The following is a 21446-nucleotide window of genomic DNA, read 5'->3' on the forward strand; positions in this document are numbered from 1 at the left end:
AAATTTACATGCACTGTTTCAGCATAAGCTTCCCATTCCACTTTGGCTTTGTTTTCTCTTTACATCCCTTTGCAAGGACAGGGATATAAAATGGGCTAAGAGTAACCCTACTATGCCCGGGAATGGCTGCTGCACGGGGGCTGGATTTCCTTATCTGAATGGCTGTCTCAGCACTCTGAACGAAGCTCCTGCCTTAGAACAATTCGAAGCCGTACACGTGTGGCCTATGACACCAAGGATCTACTGGGCTTTTCCCATGGGGCTCTGTAGTGATCTAGGTGCCCAGATTCCTCTTCTAGGCATCCATGCAAATAAACTGTGCCCTGTTTGAAAGGTTATTGGGCTTACAAGGAACAGTAACCCACCCTCAAGTTAAAAAAGGGTTTGGGAAAAGTAACTCCGAATTCTACGTTACTCCAGGCCAGGACCCAAGGCAAGGCTGGGCCCTGCTTCGTGGGCTAGAATGGGAGAGAGAGAGGTGATGGGGCTCTTCCCACTTTCTTGACAGCCTGGCTCCTTCCTCACTGTCCCTCGGGAATCTGTCCCCTCCATCTGCCTGTCTCTCTACAAAGTCCCCCTGCTTCCCTGTGGTCCTCCTCAGTCCCACGATGCTGGCCAGCAGGTGGTTGGTTTCAGCTTGCCCTGCCACAGATCTGCTGGCAGTGTGGAGGCCCATGTGGCAGGGCAATCAAGGCCACTGGACTCAGACGCCACAGGGAACTATGGAGGGGATGGAGTCAGCTGAGTGATGGGACAAGAGTCTGACAGCAGCATGGGTGTGGAGCAAATGGAAGTCCCTTGTGCAGAGGACCCTTTCAAGGACATTAGTGGTGGAGGCAGCATAGTAGCTCCCAAGGCAGAGGGATTGAGAGAAGAGTTGGAGGACTGGGAAGGCGGGACACATGATTGGGTGATGGGAGAAGGGGGCAGAGCATAGCGAGATTGCTTTCTTTGCCCACGGAGAAACAGAGGAGTATGGATCATGAATATGGGCAAGATCTTTAAGTGCCAGGGGGTTCATGGGGGAGGGGAGGGCCTGGTCCAGAGGAGGACCATTCCAGCTTCAGAGCCAAGCAGGACCTAGGCTGCGAAGATTCAGAGAGAGAGATGGAGGGGAGAGTCAGCTCAGCTGCCCACTGGCTTGCTTTCCTCCTGTCTGTTTCATTTTCATAATCTACCGAACCCTGCAATGGGCCAGCCCTGAACATAGAAGTGCATGTGCATGGCCACACACAGGCAAGCAGGCAAAACCCCTGGGCCTGACCTATGCATCTGCAATCTAGTAGGTTTAGCAGATCATAGTCCTGCACTGCTTGATTTTAAAGCCGTTAGGGGATGACCTTCGACAGTCTGCATCACCCCTCTCACACAACGAGCGCCTGTTCAAGGTTCTTGACTGGAAGTTCTACCTTGTATCTGGCCTCCTGTAGCAGTTTAAGTCCATTCCCTGTGAGGAGGGTGTGCCACATGGCTTTGGGAGTCATGGAGAAGACCCACCTTGCAGATGTCCTCACTGAGGCTGGCAGAGCCGGCAACCTGCCCAAAGCTGCTCAGCCCATTAGGAGCCAGTAGCCTGGAAGATGTCTTTACCCCCAGCATCAGTTCAAGTGGAGCAGCACATAGCTCTTGCCCTCTGCCTTCCAAGATTCTGGTTCCTAGACTTATGGAGTGTCTTGGAGGTTGCCTTCTGCCCCCCTAACCCTGCTCCCAGCCCGCCCTCCCAGGCCTGGGTTGCTGGCCTCTGTTTTATCAGGATTCTCAAGAGGGACAGCTGGTTTATGTTGCATGACTGTTCCCTGCATATCTGCTCTGGTTTTAAATAGCTTATCTGAGCAGCTGGAGGACCACATGGGCTTATATGGTGTGGGGTACATGTTCCTGTAGCCTTGTCCCTGGCACCTGCCAAAATAGCAGCCAACAACCCCCACCCCCACCGCCATCCCCCTGCCCCACCCGTCCCCTGTCTCGCATTCCTCCCTCCGCAGGGCTGGCTCACCAGGCCCCAGCCCACATGCCTGCTTAAAGCCCTCTCCATCCTCTGCCTCACCCAGTCCCTGCTGAGGCTGAGCAGACGCCTCCAGGATCTGTCGGCAGCTGCTGTTCTGAGGTAAGTCTCGGGCAGGGCTCTGGGGAAGAGGACAGCAGAGAATGGACGGGGAGATGTGAGGGTCTTGGGCCCTGGCATATTTACCCAGAGTCCACCCGTGTCCACAAAAGTCCATGGCCCCTCCCGGTGGAGGCCACACTTCAGAGGACGGGTTGCCAGGACTGGGCTCCAAGATTGGTACAATAGAGCAGAGAGAAAGAGAGAATCCCATGGTAGCCATTGGAGACTAGGGTTGGAGTCCTGGACCTGCCACTAAAGATGTAGAGTTGTAAACTCTTGGATGACTCACTTTCCCTCCCCAGGCCTCAGTTTTCTCATCTGTAGAGTGGGCTAAATATTTGCTAGGCCTCTGCCTGCTCTAAATACAATGAGGCTCTAACCAACAGAGACTCCCCTAAATTACTTGTTCCAGGCCGAGGGTCACCTATACCTTTCCAGGCAGGTCCTTCTTGAGCCCCAGAGAGCAGAGTGAGACTGCAGCCCTGTCAGTCAGGTGAGTCTCCTGGTCATATTCTCAAGGCCAGGAACCCAGAAACTGTCCTGGAAGCACTGAGAATGACCAGATGTGCAGGGTCCTCTGCAGCGCCTCTCCAGGCCGACACGGGAATTCCATTTGATGCCGCTGACTCAGTGCCATTCCCTCCCAGAGAGGACCCTGAGCTGAGCTGCACTTGCGGGGCAGATGGGGAAAGGCCCCACTGGGAGAACCTGTCCTAGGGTGTGAGCACAGCTGGTTGGCATTAAAGGGTTTAACCTGGGTCCCCGTAAGTGTAACCCTTGTCCCATCCCACCCCAACACCCCATCTTGGGACAGGCCTTGCTCTGTGCCCAGCAGTGGTAGAGAAAGATTCCCTTGGTTTCTAGTTTCTCCTGGGCAGGCTGAGGACTATTCAGGGAGGGGGTTGCCTGGTGTGTAAGGAATTTCAGAGCACATTCCTGGCCTGCTGTAGCTGGGAAGCTACCTGCCCTTCCAAATTCCTTTTCTGACCCATGTCTTAGAGGGCAAATCTTCCTTCTCTCTGCAAAAGTGGAATCTGAGAGGATCAGGTTGCCGGCTGCCTCCTACTTTCTGACCCCCAGTTCCACTCCTCCTGCCCTCTCCCCATCTCCTTACCCCCACTCTCCTGGTGGACTAACAGCTGTTGGCTTAGGAAAATCCCAGTCGAGTGCTGGGGACAAGGACTGAGGGGTGGGGCCTGTGTTTCTCAGAAACTCAGAGACTGTTTCTACAAGGACAGAACTCAAGGCTCTTCTGTTTTGTAGTTGGTTAACTGAAGTCAGAGAGGCTAGGTGACTTAAATAAGGCCACACAGCAAAATCTGGGTTTTAAGCCCAGATTTTTTGACCCCAAGGTCAGTATGCTTTATGCCTTCTATTGTCTTTGCTTTACTCCCCAAGAAAGGTGACCCTGTGAACATGTTAGGCTTCCAACGCGTGTTGGCTCTGAACGTATTAGGCTAGAAAGCTGCCTGTGGAAGTGGGTGGGACTTGGGTGTGAGGACGCAGGTGTTTCAGGACATTCTGGTCCCTTGCCCTGCCAGGTTCTTGACTCTCTCCCATTCTGCAGCCCCCAGTCTCAGCCCACCTCTTTCCCCTGCATCAGGTCCTGCCTTTGAGCCACTGGCATGGTGGTGTCCTCTGGGCTGGCTGAAAACCCTCCTCCATCCTCCATGTCTGCATGCTATTTTTGGGAGCTGGATGGTGCCCCCAGGAACAGGCAGAGGAGTCCAAGCTGCTCTGTCCTCCTGTGAGCCCCCAGCACCATGCCCAGTGGCTCTGAACTGGTGGAAGGGGAGGGTAGGAGAGGAGAGAGAAAGCTAGAAGCTATGCGCCCAGGCTGGCCATGCACGGTTCCTCTGAGAATTTTCTCCCTCCCACTGAGGGACAGGCTCCTCCTGGGGCTCAGGTAGGAGCTCCTCAAGTTCTCAAGTCACTAGTTCTGGCCGCTCCCCTGGGGCTTTGGGTAACACTTGTCACCCCCACCCATCCCAGGGTTAGGAAGGCTATTCTCTTTGGCCATGCTCGTCCTAAGACCTATTTGGAGACCCTCTGGGGTTTGAGTCTTTTTTTCAGCAGAATGAGGCTTGATCCCCCATTATAGCACCTCACACATTTGATGTCTCTTCTTCTCACCCACCCACCCCACCCTGGGGGTTGGGGCAAAAAAGTGGCTCAGAGCTGCGGTCCAGAGCTCCCTGTAAGCAAGGCTCCTCCCTCACTGTCCTCACCCTCCTCCAGTAGAGGGAGCAAGGGAAGGACCACTCCGCTGCAGCCATGCTTGTTTCTAACCCAGCCGAACTGGACATAATGGGAACAGGGTCTAAAGACAGTCAATCCAGGGCTGCAGTGGGTGCTGAGTCTGAGGAAGTCTCCACCTAGAGGGGCAGCTGGGCAGTGGCAGCTCCCTTGGAATGGCTCAGCCTCTGGACATCACCCCACCCAACCAGAGCCCTGACTCTTGCTGGATGTCCACCGAAGATTGCCTAGGGTTGGTCTCAGCCACTATGGGGGGATGTGCAGGGAGAGGTGTTGAGGGAGTGAGCAGGATTGTCTATGTGCCTCTGTCCTCATCCTGAGGCTTGGGTCTGAAATTGGTGCTGCAGCGCTGGCAGGTGTGAGTGGGGCAGGAGGCGGGCAGCAGAGGAGAAGCATTGGAGGGTGTTCCTGAGCATCATTTGGATTCTTCTCCTGCCTCACTTTAGCCTCGCTCTCACATCACCCTGTCTATTCTCTCCCTTGGAAGCCAACATCAGGAAGGCTGTGGGGCTGGCATATTGCACTACAACAGAGGATGCTGTTCACGTTTCAAACAACATGATTGTGTCCCTGGAGCAGTGCACTGTCATGGCCCAGGAGGGTTGGGTCATAGTAGTTATTAGCTGAATGCCTACACTTCACACCAGCTCTGTTCCTCACACCTACCCGAGAAGAGCAGCAATTTCACAGCAAAGGGAGCTGAGATGTAGGGAGGTTAAGTGACCTTGCCAAGGTCGCAGGCAAACGCATGCTGGAGCCAGCATTCAAAACGAGATTAGTCTCACACTCAAGTGCTTGCTCTCTGCCCCCTCCCTGTGATTACACGCGCACTGTAACACCTGACGTTGCCTAATGCCTTCCCCTTTTGTTAATGTCAACTGGAGCCTCGTAAAGACCCTGAGTAGCCAGGATGTGTACACTTTATCTCCATGAGACAGAGAAAGGACTGAGGTTTGGAGATGTTAAAAAGACTCGCCTAAACACCCTCAGCAAGCTAATGGAAGAGGATCTGAATCTAGATTATCTGTTCCCGGTGCAGTGAGAAGATGAGCTCAGAATGAGTTCCCTGGGGGAACATTTTTTTAATCGGAATTTTCATTGAGATAATTAAAGACTAATACACAGTTCTCTTTAATAGTGAGCCCTTACACACCATGCCCAGTTTCTCCCAAGGGCAACATTTGCAAAACTACTACAATATCAAAACCAAGATTGGACATCAATACAATCAATCTATGATCTTATTCAGATTTGTCCACAATTGCACCATGTGTACGTGAAACTCTAAACAACTTTAACCTGTGTAGGTTCATGTATCCATTGCCACAGTCGACATACTGAAAAGATCCCAAACCACAAGGATCCCTCCTGTGTGCTTTTATTTATTTATTTAGAGACAAGGTCTCACTCTTTTGTCCAGGCTGGTCTCTTGGGGTGCCCAAAGACCTTTTGTCCAGGTCTCACTTTTGTCCAGCACACATGGAATGGGTGCGGTGGCTCACGCCTGTAATCTCAGCACTTCAAGAGGCTGAGGCAGGAGGCTCCCTTGAGCCTGGGAGTTCGAAACAGCCTGGGCAATGTGGCAAAATCCCAGCTCTATTAAAAATACAAAAATTAGCTGGGCATGGTGGTGCACAACTATAGTCCCAGCAACTCAGGAGGCTGAGGTGGGAGAATCGCTTGAGCCCAGAAGGTTGAGGCTGCAGTGAGCCTTTTTGCAGTGAAGATTTGTGCAGTGCTAAACAGATTCTGTGGAGTGGGGGCAGGCAGAGTGGACGGAAAGGTTGAGAAACTGCAGACATTGTCTTGAGTGTCACAAATGGAAATGCAGCATCCCAGGCAGTATTGCCTGTTCAGGGGCAAGGAATGAAGTGGACATCAGCAGGTGGCCTTGCTGCCATGTGGGTGTCACTATCTCCCCCAGCAGGGGAGGAAACAGGCTTTTTGTTGCAGGTCACACAGCTCATGAGGGGTGGAACTAGATTCACCCCAGGCCTCTCTGATCTCTGTACAATGGGGGCCAGAGCTCTTCTGAGGAAGGCAGGCTTCCCTTTGTACCTGCACTGACTTTTTTCTCTTTTTGGAGGAAGAGCAGAGACCATGTCTGACACGGAAGAGGTGGTGGAAGAGTACGAGGAGGAGTGAGTATCTGGAGCATCCTGCCTGAGTGGGGCCCTCTCCCCCCGCTGCCCTGACACTTGGTCCAGGAGCCTCCCAGCTGTCCCTAGGATTCTGGGTAGAAGTAGCTGTGTGTGTTTTGGGCACCCCGAGGAGAGATATAGCCATTTCCTTTCCACTCCTATACCCCTGGGTGGTAGATCCCAGGCAAAGCACAGGCCGACGGACTTTGGGAAGCACAGAGGTTCAGCTCCAGGGTCATCAGGGTCCTTGGCCAGTCTTGGCTAGGGGCCATGAACAGAGAAGCTGAGATGTTGGGTCTCCTGAAACTGACTGAGGAAGGTTCAATGACTCTCCAGAGGCACAGAGCTGATTATGCCCCCCAAACCCCAGCTCAGAACCCAGTGTTATCACCCCGTCTTGGATCCCTACTCTCTCCTGACAGTGCCCTGCCCACAGTCCTGTCCCAGAGGGAAACCAGGGGGTGGGACACAGCCAATCCGATAACTATGGAGGATAGTGGTCACCAGGGAGGAGACAGGGGTATAGGCACGGCTACTGCCCTTACAGAACTTACTCTCTTGTTGAGATGTTAAGACATAAACTGGGGGAAGAAATTAGCAAATTGGGCCCGGTGTGGAGGGCGGGCTGTTGGTAGTGCAGGAGTTCTGAGGAGAGGGAGATCAGGGGCTGGAATAGTCAGGGGGCTGTGTGGAGAAGGCAGGTCCTACCTGTGTAGAATTTGGAGAGATAAGAGATTTGGGAGAGGGCAGGACTTTCTAGAAAGGGGTACAGCTTGGGCAAAGATGGAAAGAGTAAGTGAGGGAACGCTGGTGAGACCAAGCTGGCTGGGGCGGAGGCTTGCAGAGAATGGTAGGAGGCAGTCCTGCATGAGAAGGGCAGGCCAGGCTAGCGGGTGTCATTGCAAGGTGGGCAGAGCAGCGTGGACTCCACTAGGCAACAAGGGAAAAAAAAGGGGGATTATCTTTGGGGAAAGGCCAGTGTGCGCAAGCCTGTGTGTGCATGTGTGTGCAGGCACGCGTGTGTGCATGTGTGTGCAGGCATGTGTGTTTGCATGTGCTTGTGTGCGAGCTACTGACAGTGTTTCCTGTTGCTCTCAGGGAGCAGGAAGGTAAGCGTAAACGTGTGTACTCATTTGGATCAAAGACAGCCTGGTTCGAAACTGACCCACCTCTTCTCTCTTCTCTTGCTGCTTGGACTTCTCTTCTGAGCAGAAGCAGCTGTTGAAGGTATGTACCTTAGGCAGGTGGAGAGCCATAAAGGGGCAGGCTCAGCAATGTGGAAATCCTGGGAGCCCTGGGAAAGCAGCTCATCCGTCCCTGCTCCTCACTCTCAGCTGAGCAAGATCCTCCAACAACAGTGCCTTCTAAAATGGGAATCAGTCCTACCTGGGTTGCTTGAGTCTTGAGGCAAAGGATTTAAACCTGTCTCTTCTGTCTGCCATTTGCTTTAAACACAATGATCACTTTTCCCAATTTTTTTTGCTTCTTCTCCCTTTTATCATGGGAAATTTTAAATGCATATAAAGGTAGCAATAATAATAATAATGCTCCCCCTGCCCAATGTACCCGTTACCAGCTTCAACAATCATCATCTTAGGGCCAATCTTCTTTCCTCTATACTCTGCCTTCCACCAGTTATTTTGGAGCAGACATCCAAAATTGTTCCCAGGCACCATGTCATTTCATGCTTCAAGATTTCACTACACAGTATCTCTAAGAGATAAGCACTACTTAAAAACCATAACCACAATGCCATGATACGCCCCAAAAGATTCCATTTAGTAATTTCTCAAATGCGATTGTGAGTATGAAATTGCTCAGTGATCTGAGACGTCTTATCTCGGCATGAAGCTTTGTCATGATTCTGAGCTTGCAGAGGCCCCTCTTGCTGCTCCTGTTCTGATCGGTTAACCCATTGCCCTCCTCAGCTGTGGGTCCCACATCTCCCTGAAAGAACGCCCTCACCTTCCCTTCTTCCTGAGAGCTTGGCACATGGAAATGATTCAGAGGCTTCACTCCAGTCCTCCCCCTGCACCCCAGGCAGGTGGACCCTGCCTTTTAGTGGCTCAGGTATCACTTCAGCATGTGGCGTGTAGATATTAGGAGAAGGGTCTCTATGAAGGTCCAAGGAGGGAGCCCAGGTGGCCCCGCCCTTGCTCCCCATGGCTCCTAGGGAAAATGGGGACCCTCTTGCACATTTAGGGCTGTTCCAGGGGTGTCTGGCCAAAGAGGAGACAGAAGAGAAATTCATGGGAGAAACTGAAGGAGGCCACAGGCGTCTTTTTTGGTTTTTAAGGAACACCAGATACTTCAGAAGCTATCAGAAATATATTTTTGAATAAAAAAATCTAGCTGGCTCCAAATTCTGCTGTGTTCCCTGAACAGACTCTTGATATGATAGCCCTTCCTTTGTTTTGGAGGATTTTCCACTACCTTATAATGGGTTTGGGGTGGTGGAGTTTGAGACATAGATCTCTGGACTTGGGACCAATCTGCCTGCCACACACAGTAGAATTTGGCTGTGAGTTAACAGAGTCATTCTCCACTGTGCTGGGGCCTGAGCCATGTAGCATCTGCCTTGCTTGCCATGAATAGACGAGACCCGCTTCCCACACAGTTGAGGCTCTGGCTGCAAATGATCAAGAGAGAGCAACGTCTAGGTGGGTGTCCACTAAGCCTGCAGGATAGATAATGCCAGGTGTCCTTCTTCCAGGAGAGGAATTGTTCCACTTGCTAGAACTGTTTTTTTTGGGCAGATATTTGTACATAGAACAACTATTGCAGATGCAGCCTCTTTCCTTAGGTTTATAATGCTGGACCCTTCTTAGATGGGGCAGCATCCTCTCAACAGGCCGGGCAAATCTACCCTGGGGCCAGGCTCTCCAGTGAGGCTTTCTAAAGTGTGACTCCTGGAAACTGGACATAGTTTGCAGGATACCCAAGAGCCTCATTCAGAGCAGGAACATGGGCAGGCTCGTTGAGGGCAGGAAATTTGATGGAAGTGAATTGTCCCCCACTCTCTGCTCTTTAGGGGCCTCTGTCTTAGTAAGAAGGAGGCCGAGGCTCTGTCGTCTAGAGGCATTGCAGTTACCACAGATCGCATGCTCCTCTTGTGCCAGGCACCTGCTGGGCGCTCTATGCAAGCTAGGTCATTCAGTCCTCACCACGGCTGAGAAGTGAGTAGAATGATTCCCATTTTACTGATGAGGCACCTGAGGCTCAGGGAAGTAACTGAGAGTTGCCCCTGTTGCTGGAAAGTAGTGGCTTGGGAATTGGAATGCTGGCCTAACTCCAAAGCCCACACTCTTAAAACCACTGCGCTGGGCGGCTGCTCCTGCCCCGGGCTCTCTGCTCCCAGACTAACCTGTCTTGCTTTTCCCCTCTGCTGCGGCCACTCCCTGAACCTCAGAAGAGGAGGACTGGAGAGAGGACGAAGACGGTAGTACAGCCTTTCCTTCTGTGGTGCTTTCTGCTGCCTGCTGTCCCGAGTGCAGCCTCCTTGTCCAGGGGCCCTCCTCTGGGGGCTGGGGGGTGTGAGTAGGGTGCAGGGATGGAGTGGGTCAGTCGTTTCCTCCCCTGCCTCCCAGGGGCCAGGATCACAGTTCCAAGCTGCTCATCATGCCTGAACTTCAGGGTCACTGGCTCCTCTTCCTGGTTCCTGGATCCTTCCCCTGGGTTGGGCAGTGGGAGGGACCCAAGCTAGCTGGTCTCCCAAGCTGCTCCAAATGTGGCCATAGAGGGGGTCCAGCATCTGGAAGACAGCAGCACCACCCTGCCCCCGCGCACATCCCAGTGTTCCGTGCTGGGCCCTCCTTAGGAGCTGGACAGCGCCAGACAGGGTGGCCAGGTGTTGGTTGGGGGTTCTGGGGACAGAGTCCTCTGGAGAGCAGCCGGGGAGACTGGAAATAGCCAGAGCAGGAAGGACATGACGTCAGCCTTCAGATGCGCCCTGCTGATGGGGAGCACAGGACCAAGGCAAGGGAGTGAGACCAGCGCTTAATTTTAGAAAGTGCATTCTGACAGCTGTATCTCAAGATGCAGTAGGTGGGTTGGGGAGGCAGTAAGCTTCCCATCCTTGGGATGTTGCAGGGCCACTGGGTGGGGTGGGGTGTATTGTACAGAGAAATGACACTTCAGATGAGGTGGCAGAGGTGGCCTAAAGGTGGACCCCACAATGGCCATGTCCTTCCTTGCTAGCCCTCTGCTTTCACACTTTCTAGAAGGATCATTCTGAGGTAAGACTCCTGCAGGGATCAAATAAAAGGCATCTCCAGGTTTCAGAGAGGACTCAGACCTGGGAAGGGAGGACAGAGGAAATGAAGGCCAACCCTTCTCCCATGATGGTGTCTTCCTCCTGCCTGAGGCTTTTTCTTCTCCCTCTGCCAAGAGGCACCCACTTCCCAGTGCATCGGTGAACAGGCATCACAGAACGCTTCCTACAGGCACAGCCCAGGCCAGGCGGCATCCTGTCTCCCTTATCTGTTTGTCTGTCTGTCTACTCCAAGTGCCTGATTGAGATGGGGGCCACATCCTGCCAAACAAATGGATGAAAATAGAAAAATCCTGCCCACTGTCTGGATAGTATGAAGATCCAGATGTTGGGTGTGCCATCCAGCCACACAGTCGTACTCTTTTGGTTTCTTTGAGATGTGGATTGAGGGTGTCTAGAGTCACTAGGTTCAGGACAGGAGCTTCCGGACACCTCAGCTTAAGCAGGGCATGTTCTGTGGTGCCAGACACGGGGTGGAACTTCTGGGCTGGAAAGTTGGGGAATGAGGTGGAGTCCCATCATCAGGGAGGTTGCCGGGATGAGTGGGGCTAAGCTGGGTGGCGGGAGGTAGCCGACAGTCAAAACCAAGAATGGCAGCCCCCCAGCACGTTGGTTGCCCCCAAATTCATCTGGACCTAGACGTCTTGACCCCGATCCCCACTCCTCGCTGCCCATTCTCTGCTCTGGGTTCTGCCTGATAGAGTGGGGCCTGCTTCTTCACTCTGTCTGCTTCACTTCTCCAGAGCAGGAGGAGGCAGCGGAAGAGGATGCTGAAGCAGAGGCTGAGACTGAGGAGACCAGGGCAGAAGGTAAGTCTCTGGATGAGGGTGCAGGGGCCTCAGGGGGTGGTGAGAGCCCCTGGAGCCATTCCTGAGGCAGTAAGAAACCCCCCAGAACAGGCTTTCCCATGTGCACCTGATTCTCCTATCGACTAAGATTCAACCATTGATTGCCCAATCAACAAACGTTGACCCAGCGCTTCTCTTGTGTCAGGCAGTCTTGGGTCCAGGGGAGTGTGTGTGTGAGAGACAGCTCTGTGGCCCCAAAAACCAACAGAGTGCATCTTGGCTAGGACTTATCTGTGGGGGAGGCTCTTGCTGGTGGTGGAGGGGGGGACTTGAGCTCAGAACAAGGACCTTGATTGATTTCTCATGTTTCATTTAGAAGATGAAGAAGAAGAGGAAGAGAAGGAGGCTGAAGGTAAGGATATCAGGAGAGAGGTACAAGGGAGGTAAAAGAACCCCTCACAGCAGCTTTGGAGGAGAATGCCCACAGTGCTCTTTCCAGGGAAGTGGATGTGCACTGAGAGGGTTTGGGAGAGGAGAGGACAGAACTTGGTGGCACTTCCAAAGTTTTAGATGTTGAGCTTTCAACTTTGCCCCTTCTCCTCCCAGAGAAGCTGCATTGGTGGCACCCAGTGGGAGAGGGGACCATTGTCCAGCCCCCTGGTCTGGACAGAGCAATGGGACCCAGAAGTCATATCCACACTTGAAGCTCCTAGAGCTTAGGTGAAATCACTTGTAGGATGTGGTGTCCGTAGGATGAAATCCCAATGCATAGATGGTCATGCTGGGTCATTGCTGCAGTCATAGTCATGCTGCAGCCTTCACTAGGGTTCTAGGTGGTCCCAGTCACTTCTCCAAAGGGGAAGGGACAACCAGCTGGGGCTTGGAATCATGTCATCAGCTTCTGCCCTGTGGCCACCAGGAAGTCCAGGGGGTAACGAAGAAGGCAAAGACCTGGGAGGGGATTCTAGGGCCAGGACCCCTGGGGACCTTTCCAAAGGCCTCCTCACTGTGAAGCACAAGAGAAGCAAAATTGCTTTGCCCAGAACTGGTGAGTGAGAGAAGGCTCTGTGTGAAGTTCCATACTGCGTGAGTGTGTGCCCTGCAGAACTCTATGGGAGAGGGAGTGTGGCATCTGCAGCCCCCGCTGCCTTCATTCTCCTGGATGCTCCTGGAATCAGGGCTCCCTGGTGCCGGGAGGGACTCACTGTGCAGATGGGGAAATGGAAATCCACAGAGGTCTAGCTCATCGAGGGTGGAGTTGGGACCATGTCTGGGGCCCCCTGACCCATGGCTGTGTGCTTCTGTCTCCTCCAGATGGCCCAATGGAGGAGTCCAAACCAAAGCCCAGGTGAGTGGGGATGCACCTGGGTAGAGCCGGGAGCAGAGGCTCAGGGAGAGAGGATGACGATGGAACAGGGTGCAGTATGGGGCAGTGGACACGGGCTGGGGGTTTGGTGGGCACAGACCACCACAGTACAGTTGTACAAGTTGTGTACTGCACAAGCGTCTCTTCCTAAGGGAGTGAGTGAGGGCTGAATTCCACCCAACACTCCATCACCAATTGTGCACCCTAGCAGGGACAGGGCTATGTTCTTCTAAAGGAAGGGCCCTGAACAGACACTCTCCTCTCTCACAGTATGGCCAGAACACCCTCCTCCATGACTGAGGTGGGACCTTGGGATAAAGGGAAGCAAATTGTGGGGAGCCAAACAATGAAACCGTGCCAGCATAGGCATGGCGGCTTCAGAGAGCTGAGAGAGGGCAGGGCAGCTTGGTGCCACACAGGTGAAGCCCACCTGAAGGTGGTGTATGCTGGGGGGACTGGGGGATAGGGAGCATTTCCCTTTTTGTGATGCCAACCCGCCAGCAGAGGTTGACCCATGGCACCTCTGCCCACTCACAGGCTCTTCCCATTTCAGTGGGGCCTTCTGAAATCAGCCCAAGACATCCCAGATCCATTTATTTGCCCAGTGCCTTTCCCCTTCCTGGCCTCTTGTGCACTGTGGTATCTCATTTCAGCTCCACACACCTGAGGGCAGATGGGGACACGAAGAATCAGAGAACCCCCTGGGTCTCAGTATGTGTTGGGACCAGGACCAAACTGCAAGACTCCCAGGTTCATGGCGAGTTTCTGCGGGGTCCACCAGGGGATTTGGAGTCCAACAAGCATGCCATCTTGTCACAGCTTCTTTGATTCCAAGTTGTATGGCTTTGAGCAAGTCATTCTACCTCCCTGAGCCTCAGTTCTCCTGAGATTAATGGTACCTACTTCATGGGCATATCATGAGCATGAAGTGAAATAGCATATGTGAAAGACCTTTGTGCATTCCCAGGTGCTGAGCAAGGCTGAGGACTGCCATTGTTGACGTCAGTGTTACTATCATTGCTGTGGTTGGTCGGGGCAGTCCTGGAAGATTCTCTAGGAAGGAGCAGGGCCCTGCCTGTCCTGGACACCCTCAGTCCCTGGGTCCAGAATGGGGCTGATGCTCACTGACTATTCCTCTCTCCAACAGGTCGTTCATGCCCAACTTGGTGCCTCCCAAGATCCCCGATGGTGAGAGAGTGGACTTTGATGTAAGCGGTGGCTGTGGGTTGAGCAGGCCTGGGCTGGGGATAGTCCCAAGGGCCCTCAGTGACAGAGATTTTGTGACCTTGGGCTGGGGTAGAGCACAGGTGGGATGGGGTGCAGCACCAGCCAGGCTGGGTGCCCGCCCAGGAGCATGGTCCTGGGTTCAGGCCATAGTTACCCCTTCCCTGGCCAGATGCCAGGCCCTGCCAGAGGTCTTTTGCACTGTGTTGCGGGGGTGTCTAGCCCACCCATCTCTCCCCTGGACTCTTTGGAGTGGCAGCCTCTGAGCTGCAGTGGTCCACCCACAGGACATCCACCGGAAGCGCATGGAGAAGGACTTGAATGAGTTGCAGGCGCTGATCGAGGCTCACTTTGAGAACAGGAAGAAGGAGGAGGAGGAGCTCGTTTCTCTCAAAGACAGGATCGTAGGTGTCCAGTCTGCCCACCTAACGTTCTCTGATTGCCCAGTCTGTCCTCCATCCCTTTTGTGAGGCTCCACCTCCTCCAGACAGCCTTCCTCGGTGTCTCAAACCCAGCTAGGTGTGAGCTCTCCTTCAGAGGCCCTCCAGCACTCTGCACAGCTCCTGCAGCCCTGACTGGTTTCTTGGGTCCCTGCCTTCCCTCCCCATCTGACTGGATGCTCCTTGACTGCCAGAGCTGAGTCTGATCTGTTTCAGGCCTCCCCCAGGGCCTAATCCAGGCCCGGGCTGTGGACTGGTTGGTCACAGGCCTGCTGCGCCACCCCTCCCCTTGCCTTCTCTTCCCCCACAGACGAAGGGGAGTGTGACCTGCAGAATCCCACATCCTTCTCCTGCAGAGCGTGGAGGCTGCTTTGATTGCTTTTGTTTCTCCCCATCAAACTTGCCTTCCCACAGACATGCTGCTCTGGCTGGAGCAATGACTTGGCCATCTATCCAAGCATATGGCACAGAGCAGCTGCCAGGGCAGGGTGGGATGGAGGTGGGGGCAGAGCTCAGGAGGAGCCTGCCTGATGTTTCCCAATTGTGGAGGGCGGTCTCACCACGAGGAATGTTGGAGGTGGGTCACTGCAGGTACCCTGGTGTGCACGTCCGTGGAGCTGGTTGAAAGTGGAGGCCCTTGGAGGCCGGGCACCACTGCTTCAAGACTCTAGAAGGAACCCCCCCCCCCAGGAATTCCCTTGCCACTCCATCCATGCAGGTTTCTGTACCTGCGATGTCACCTTCTCCCTATGCACACCTGGGTGGGCTTTGCTCTTCTCCTTAGGAGAGACGTCGGGCAGAGCGGGCCGAGCAGCAGCGCATCCGGAATGAGCGGGAGAAGGAGCGGCAGAACCGCCTGGCTGTGAGTGACCCCCAGCCCAGGCCCATGGAGGTCCCCCATGCTCCCAGCTCCTGCTGGGCCCCCAGGCCCCTCTCTATTCATCGACATGAATGAAATCAGTCAAGAGACAATATTGGCCGGGTGCGGTGGCTCAAGCCTGTAATCCCAGCACTTTGGGAGGCCAAGGCAGGCAGATCACTTGAGGTTGGGAGTTCGAGACCAGCCTGACCAACATGGAGAAACCCTGTCTCTACTAAAAATACAAAATTAGCCAGGTGTGGTGGTGCATGCCAGTAATCCTAGCTACTCAGGAGGCTGAGGCAGGAGAATCACTTGAACCCGGGAGGCGGAGGTTGTGGTGAGCCGAGGTCATGCCATTGCACTCTAGCCTGGGCAACAAGAGTGAAACTCCATCTCAAAAAAAAAAAAAAAAAAAAAAAAAAGAGACAATATCAATATCAACCTAGGAAGTGCCGGGCATTGTCTTGGCTCTGATAATACATCAGCAAACAAGAGAGAAACGCCTGCGTCCTTATGAACGTGTTATTTTATAAGACTCTCCAGCCCTCATCCCTTCCCCAGTGCAGACTTCGTGGGAACTGAAGGCCCTGTAGCTCTCTTCCTGTGCAGCTGCTGAAGGCATTTCCAGAGCAACAGGTCTTCCAGGGGCACTCCCAGCTTGAGGGGATGATGAGACTTCTGGTTTGGGAATCAGGACCTCATTCATTCACGCAGTCATTTCTCAGTCAGTGGACTCCTGTGGGCCAGCTCTGTGCTGGGAGCTACCCTCTCAGAAAGCTCCTTGCCCAGCGGAGAGAAAGCTGAACTCACCCATAAAGACCACAAGCTTCAGCCCAGAATCAGGGTTTCCAATCCTTTCCCCTAATTTGCTTTCTTCCTCCTTGCTGTAAATCAGGAAGAGAGGGCTCGACGAGAGGAGGAGGAGAACAGGAGGAAGGCTGAGGATGAGGCCCGGAAGAAGAAGGCTTTGTCCAACATGATGCATTTTGGGGGTTACATCCAGAAGGTAGGTGGGGAGCAGCAGGGGTCGCCAGGAGATCCTGGTATAGCCCTGAGGAATGAGGTGTCCACTGCAGCAGGTAGACTTTAGGTCAGATCCCAGGAAGAGATTTCCAGCTGCTGTGGGTGGAAGACTGAGGTCTTCTCATGCCCAGCCCCTGAGCTGGTTTTCAGCCTGACTGTGGCTTGCACTAGGAGGGGCCTGCTGGGGTAGGGGGCTACAGGCAGAGCCTGGGGCACCAATGGTGCCCCCCATGCCTGGCCCCAGCAGTGCTCAGGAGCCCCCAAGGAGGCTGGGTGCAGCTGGGAGAGCCTTGTGCCTAGAGTCAGAGCTCTAGTTGGAGACCCAGCTCTGCCACACACAGTTGTGTGACCTTTTGCAACCTCTGAGCCTCAGTTTCCTCAACTGGCACTCATATTGCCTGCCTTGATGCTTTGAGAAGCTCAAATGAGCTACCATGGGAAGTGTCTATGTGCCACACGGATGTGAGGTTGTTTGTTCCTGGAAACTCACTCTCGATCCCTAACTTTTGTGCCCCATTCCTCCTAGATTCTCCATTCTCAAGGGAGGAGGGATATGCGAAATTGATTTTCTCTAGGTAGTGAAGGAATCAAAACATTTTCTTGGATTTCCAGCTTAGTCCCTAGCTCAGGACCAGGCCACCCCCTGCCTCTGCCCCCATGGTGACCACACCAGCCAAGACTTTGGCATCAAAGTCTTCATGCTATCAAACAGCCCCTGCTGTAACCCCCAGACCCACGTCCTAGTAAACCCAGCTGACTACAGCGAGTGTCTGAATCTTCTCTTCCATGTCTCTCCTTGCCTTTGTCTTCCCGCCTTCTCTCTGTGTCTCTGTTGCGGTCTTGGGTCTTTTTCTCTGGGCCTCTCTCTCATGGTTTCCCGGTTTAGCAGGCCCAGGTGGGTACCAAAAACCTCAAGCCTTCTTCCTCCCCATAGTTTTGGGGAGCTCCCTGGGAGGGGAAGGTGCCTTACTGGAGGGGAGGAGTGAAGAGATTGGGCTGGCTGGGGAGGGGGAAGGCTGGTGAGAGGTGAAAGAGATTAGTTAGGCAAAGAAGGAAGAGACTGACGTGATCCTCCTTGCCCCTGCCTCAGTTTCCCCAGGGAATACACGTAGTTGGTAGTGTGGGGTGTGGCAGGAAGAAGAGCATAAGAACCTGGCCCTCCTGCAGGCCTTGCTTCACCCCCAGAGGGTTTGGGGAGGGTTAGGGGACAGGGAGGGGGCAGTCTGGCCAGTTTTCTCTGCTTCCCACACCCTTCAGACAGAGCGGAAAAGCGGAAAGAGGCAGACCGAGCGGGAAAAGAAGAAGAAGATTCTGGCCGAGAGGAGGAAGGTGCTGGCCATCGATCATCTGAATGAAGATCAGCTGAGGTGGGGGCTGGGAGGAGTGGTCCTGGGGCACTGCCGGCATCTGCTCTGGGAGGGGTCGGGCCGTGGGCACTTCTTGCTGTGAGCCACCAGAGGGCGTGACTGCCTCACATATTTTCCCATGGCAAGTTTGGTGGGACCAGAGCTGGGCCCCAGCAGGTGGGGCCAACTCCTTTCTGGGCTTTCTGGGCTTTGCTGAGCAGGTGCCCCACCCCTCTGAGCTTCATCTACCCACCTGCACACGGGTGTCAGGACAGGGGATTGAACTAGATGCTCTCCTGCGCCAGAAGGGCTTCTCCTGATCCCCGCTTGTTCTTGGAACTTTGCCCTGGCAGCCCCTGGTGTCCATTCCTGAGCACTGGGTGCTGCCGTCTGGTCCCCAGGCTGGGTCAGGCCCAGGGGGTGGGCTGGGGTATCCTTGGCAGGCCTGGAGATGGGAAGGAGGGCTGGGACCCAGGGGGCTGGGCCGGGACCAGGACGGAGGCCCAGGAGGGCCCTTCCTTACTGGACCTCCCCATTCCCACCCTTGCTCCTGCAGGGAGAAGGCCAAGGAGCTGTGGCAGAGCATCTATAACTTGGAGGCAGAGAAGTTCGACCTGCAGGAGAAGTTCAAGCAGCAGAAATATGAGGTGGGCCGCCATGCTGTCCCCGCCCAGCATCTCCATCTCACGCTCCTCCTGGTTCACTGGGTCCCATAATACTGCTGCAGGTCCCTGGGTCCCTGTCCCTATTCCCCACCAGCCCCCTTCAGCTCCTGCATCTGCCCCTGCTGCCTGGCCTTCAGCAGTGTTCCATGTCCACCGCATTGACGACTGCTTGCTGGAAGTGTCTGAGAGCTCGCTGGGGCTGAGCAGAGACACTTTCCTGGGGTTCCAAACCTGGGGGTCTCCAACACGTCGAGGCAGCAGCTCAGTGATCTGAGCTGGATACAAGGACCAGGATGCACCAAGCCAGGACCCCCAGTGGAAGGGGAAGGCTGCCAACAGAGAGGTGCTTCTCCCCACATACACCCAAGGCTCTGGTGTGGGCAGAGTTAGGCTGAGCCTCAAGCCCACAGTCTTTCGGGGTCCTGTGTGCACTAATGAGGGTCTTAGGCGAACAGACACCAGGCAAGGAAATGGCTTAGAGGACGCTGATGCTGCATACCTGAGCTCAGACCTGGGCGCCAGTCCTTCCCTACCCACCACCCCCCAGCCCCGGTCCCAGGGCCTCTTTGCTAACTAAGGGAAGAATTCAGCTTCCCCTGGAGGGTCTCCTCTGCTGCTCCTGCCAAACCACTCCTCCCTGGGCAAGAAGCCCCTCCCTGGGCAGGCTCAGGCTGCAGTGGCTACAGGGCACTCCCACCTCCCAATACGGAGAGAGGCCATATTGCCTGGTGACAATGGCATGGACTTTGGAGCCATAATGCCTGGGTTGAATTTCTACCTGTGCCCCTCACTGGCTGTGTGACATTGGGTGAGTTAGTCCACTGTTCCTTGCCTCCATTTCCACAGGTAACACTACAATCTACTTCAGAGGGTGATTGTGAGGGTTACAGAGATAATACTAATTGTTATTATTACTATAGTATTCCAACCACTGTTCCAAGCATGTCCCATGTATTAACTTACTACACCCTCATAGCAGCCCTATGGGTTCATATCTGGGAAGGTGCTCAGGACAGAGCCTGGCACCCACTAAATGCTCAGCAGGTGTCAGCCATTGTTATGGCCTCTCTAGTCCTGTGCCTTCCACTTTTTTCTTTTCTTTTGGTTCCACACTGAACTCTGCACTGGCCAACAGGACACAGATTTGCCAAACTTTGGAGCAGCGCCCTGCAGGGGTGGTGCATGGGGATGCTACTCCTCAAAGGGCACAGCTTCCGGGATGGTGGGCAGCTGGGCAGGGGTGCCCCAGAGGGGTCTGGGGCTGGGCTGCTAGGAGAGCTCCATGACACAGCCGCCAGCTTTGTGCCCGGCTCTCAGAGGCCCTCCTTATGGGACTCTCATATCCTGAACCTACTATGGCCCTGGGACCCCATAGTGAGAGGCCCATGAGGCATCCTGGAAGCTTCTCCTTGGCTTCTGCCTGTGGCACACGGGCCGCTCCTGACCCTTAACTATCCTAACCCCTCCTACTCTTTGATGCTTCTCCTTCTGCTCCTGCACCGCTGCACTCAGCCCCCTTCTCCCCATCCCCAGGCCACCTGGGACCTGAGCCAATCAGCTCCAGTGTTGCTCTTTGTCCTTCCCACTTTTCTTGCAGATCAATGTTCTTCGAAACAGGATCAATGATAACCAGAAAGTGTAAGTGTCCGAGGTCATTCTCACCTAGCCCACCCGCTGCCCCCTTCTTCCCTGCCTTCCAGCTATCCCATTCCTCCTTGGAGAGCCCCAGGCTCCCAGCCTTTCCTCCTCTGCTTCAGCCCACAGGTTTCCTTCTCTTGCTCCTCTGGGGCCTCGTGCTTCTCTCCCTGTGGCCTCTGCTTGCTGGTGGGGGTGAAATGTGGGGCAGAGAAGCTTCTCTCCAGCCTCAGGCTGCTGCGCTATTCTGCCCCTGGAGGCAGCTCCATCCTGCTCCTCTCACCTTTGGCACCCCAGTCCTACCCCAGCCCCATGGTGACCTACTACCCTGCCTATGTCTCCATGTCACTGCGTCCTGCTTCCCCTGCAGCTCCAAGACCCGCGGGAAGGCCAAAGTCACCGGGCGCTGGAAATAGAGCCCGGTCTCCTTCACCAAAGATCTGTTCCTCACTCGCACCTGTCTCCGGCCTGCACTCCCCCAGTTCCCGGGCCCTCCTGGGCACCCCAGGCAGCTCCTGTTTGGAAATGGGGAGCTGGCCTAGGTGGGAGCCACCACTCCTGCCTGCCCCCACATCCACTCCACACCGGTAATAAAAAGCCACCACACACTGACTGGCATTTCTGTCACATCCCCTTCAGAGAGAGAGAAACTGAAGCGAGACCCTGGTCTCACAGGTCCCCGGTGTCTGCCAAGCTCCAAGGAGCTTTCCCCTGTCTGGTCTCCCTGCTTGCCTCTAGCTGGCGAGAGGGTGGAGGGCCCAGGGTGCAGCCCAGGAGGCAGGAGCAGTGGAAAGGGCTTCTGATCATAGCTCCTGGGAGTCACCAAAACAGCACATGGGAAAAATGCTGTTGAGGGGGATGGAGTGTTCCCTGTGTGAGTCACTCACTGGAGAACAATGCAGGCCTCTTTGGATGGTTCCCGTTCTTTTTCTCCTCCTAGCCAGGGCCCTAGGAACCAGGCGTCTGAGGGACAGGGAGCTCTTGAGGAAGGAAGAAAGGCTGGTTTTATTGGGCAGCTGTTCAGGCCTGAGTTGTTGAGAGGTGTGGGTTAGTCTGGGTGCCTCAGTTTCCCCTCCCATGATCTGCACATCCTCGAGGGCTTAAACCACAGGGTCCTGAGCTGAAGAGGACAGCTTGGTGGCATGGATTTCAGTTGGCAGAAAGACAACGAAACGATGAGAGGGCACCATCCTCCTCTCCAGAGGAAAGCCTGAGACGACACATTCTCTTGACCCTCCATTTCTTTGTCAGGCATGGACTTTCTCCCAATTCCCGATTCCTTCCCTTGGCTCCTCACTTGCCACCCATCAGCAAGTGCCTCAT

The 21446-nt window shown here is 54.5% G+C and overlaps 1 protein-coding gene across 5 annotated transcripts; it reads left to right on the top strand.

Moving 5' to 3' along the window:
* The first annotated feature begins 1987 nt into the window (after positions 1-1987).
* TNNT2 (troponin T2, cardiac type) lies at positions 1988-20729 on the top strand. 5 transcript variants are annotated; one of them, XM_063725903.1, is made up of 16 exons: positions 1988-2107; positions 6454-6504; positions 7603-7613; positions 7717-7731; positions 9914-9943; positions 11518-11583; positions 11939-11974; positions 12877-12910; positions 14076-14136; positions 14440-14556; positions 15377-15454; positions 16350-16460; positions 17735-17844; positions 18380-18470; positions 20086-20126; positions 20494-20729. In XM_063725903.1, exons 2-16 carry the CDS (start codon positions 6464-6466, stop codon positions 20537-20539), a joined length of 888 nt encoding a protein of 295 aa, XP_063581973.1. In that variant the 5' UTR covers positions 1988-2107; positions 6454-6463; the 3' UTR covers positions 20540-20729. The 5 variants fall into 5 exon arrangements, with proteins under 5 accessions (XP_063581973.1, XP_054379363.1, XP_054379361.1 ...); XM_054523388.1 differs by having other exon boundaries at positions 6450-6504; positions 7603-9943; positions 14076-14116; XM_054523386.1 differs by having other exon boundaries at positions 7603-9943; positions 14076-14116.
* The last annotated feature ends 717 nt before the right edge of the window (positions 20730-21446 follow it).

This window comes from Pongo abelii, chromosome 1, assembly GCF_028885655.2.
Source record: "Pongo abelii isolate AG06213 chromosome 1, NHGRI_mPonAbe1-v2.0_pri, whole genome shotgun sequence".
NCBI lineage: Eukaryota > Metazoa > Chordata > Mammalia > Primates > Hominidae > Pongo > Pongo abelii.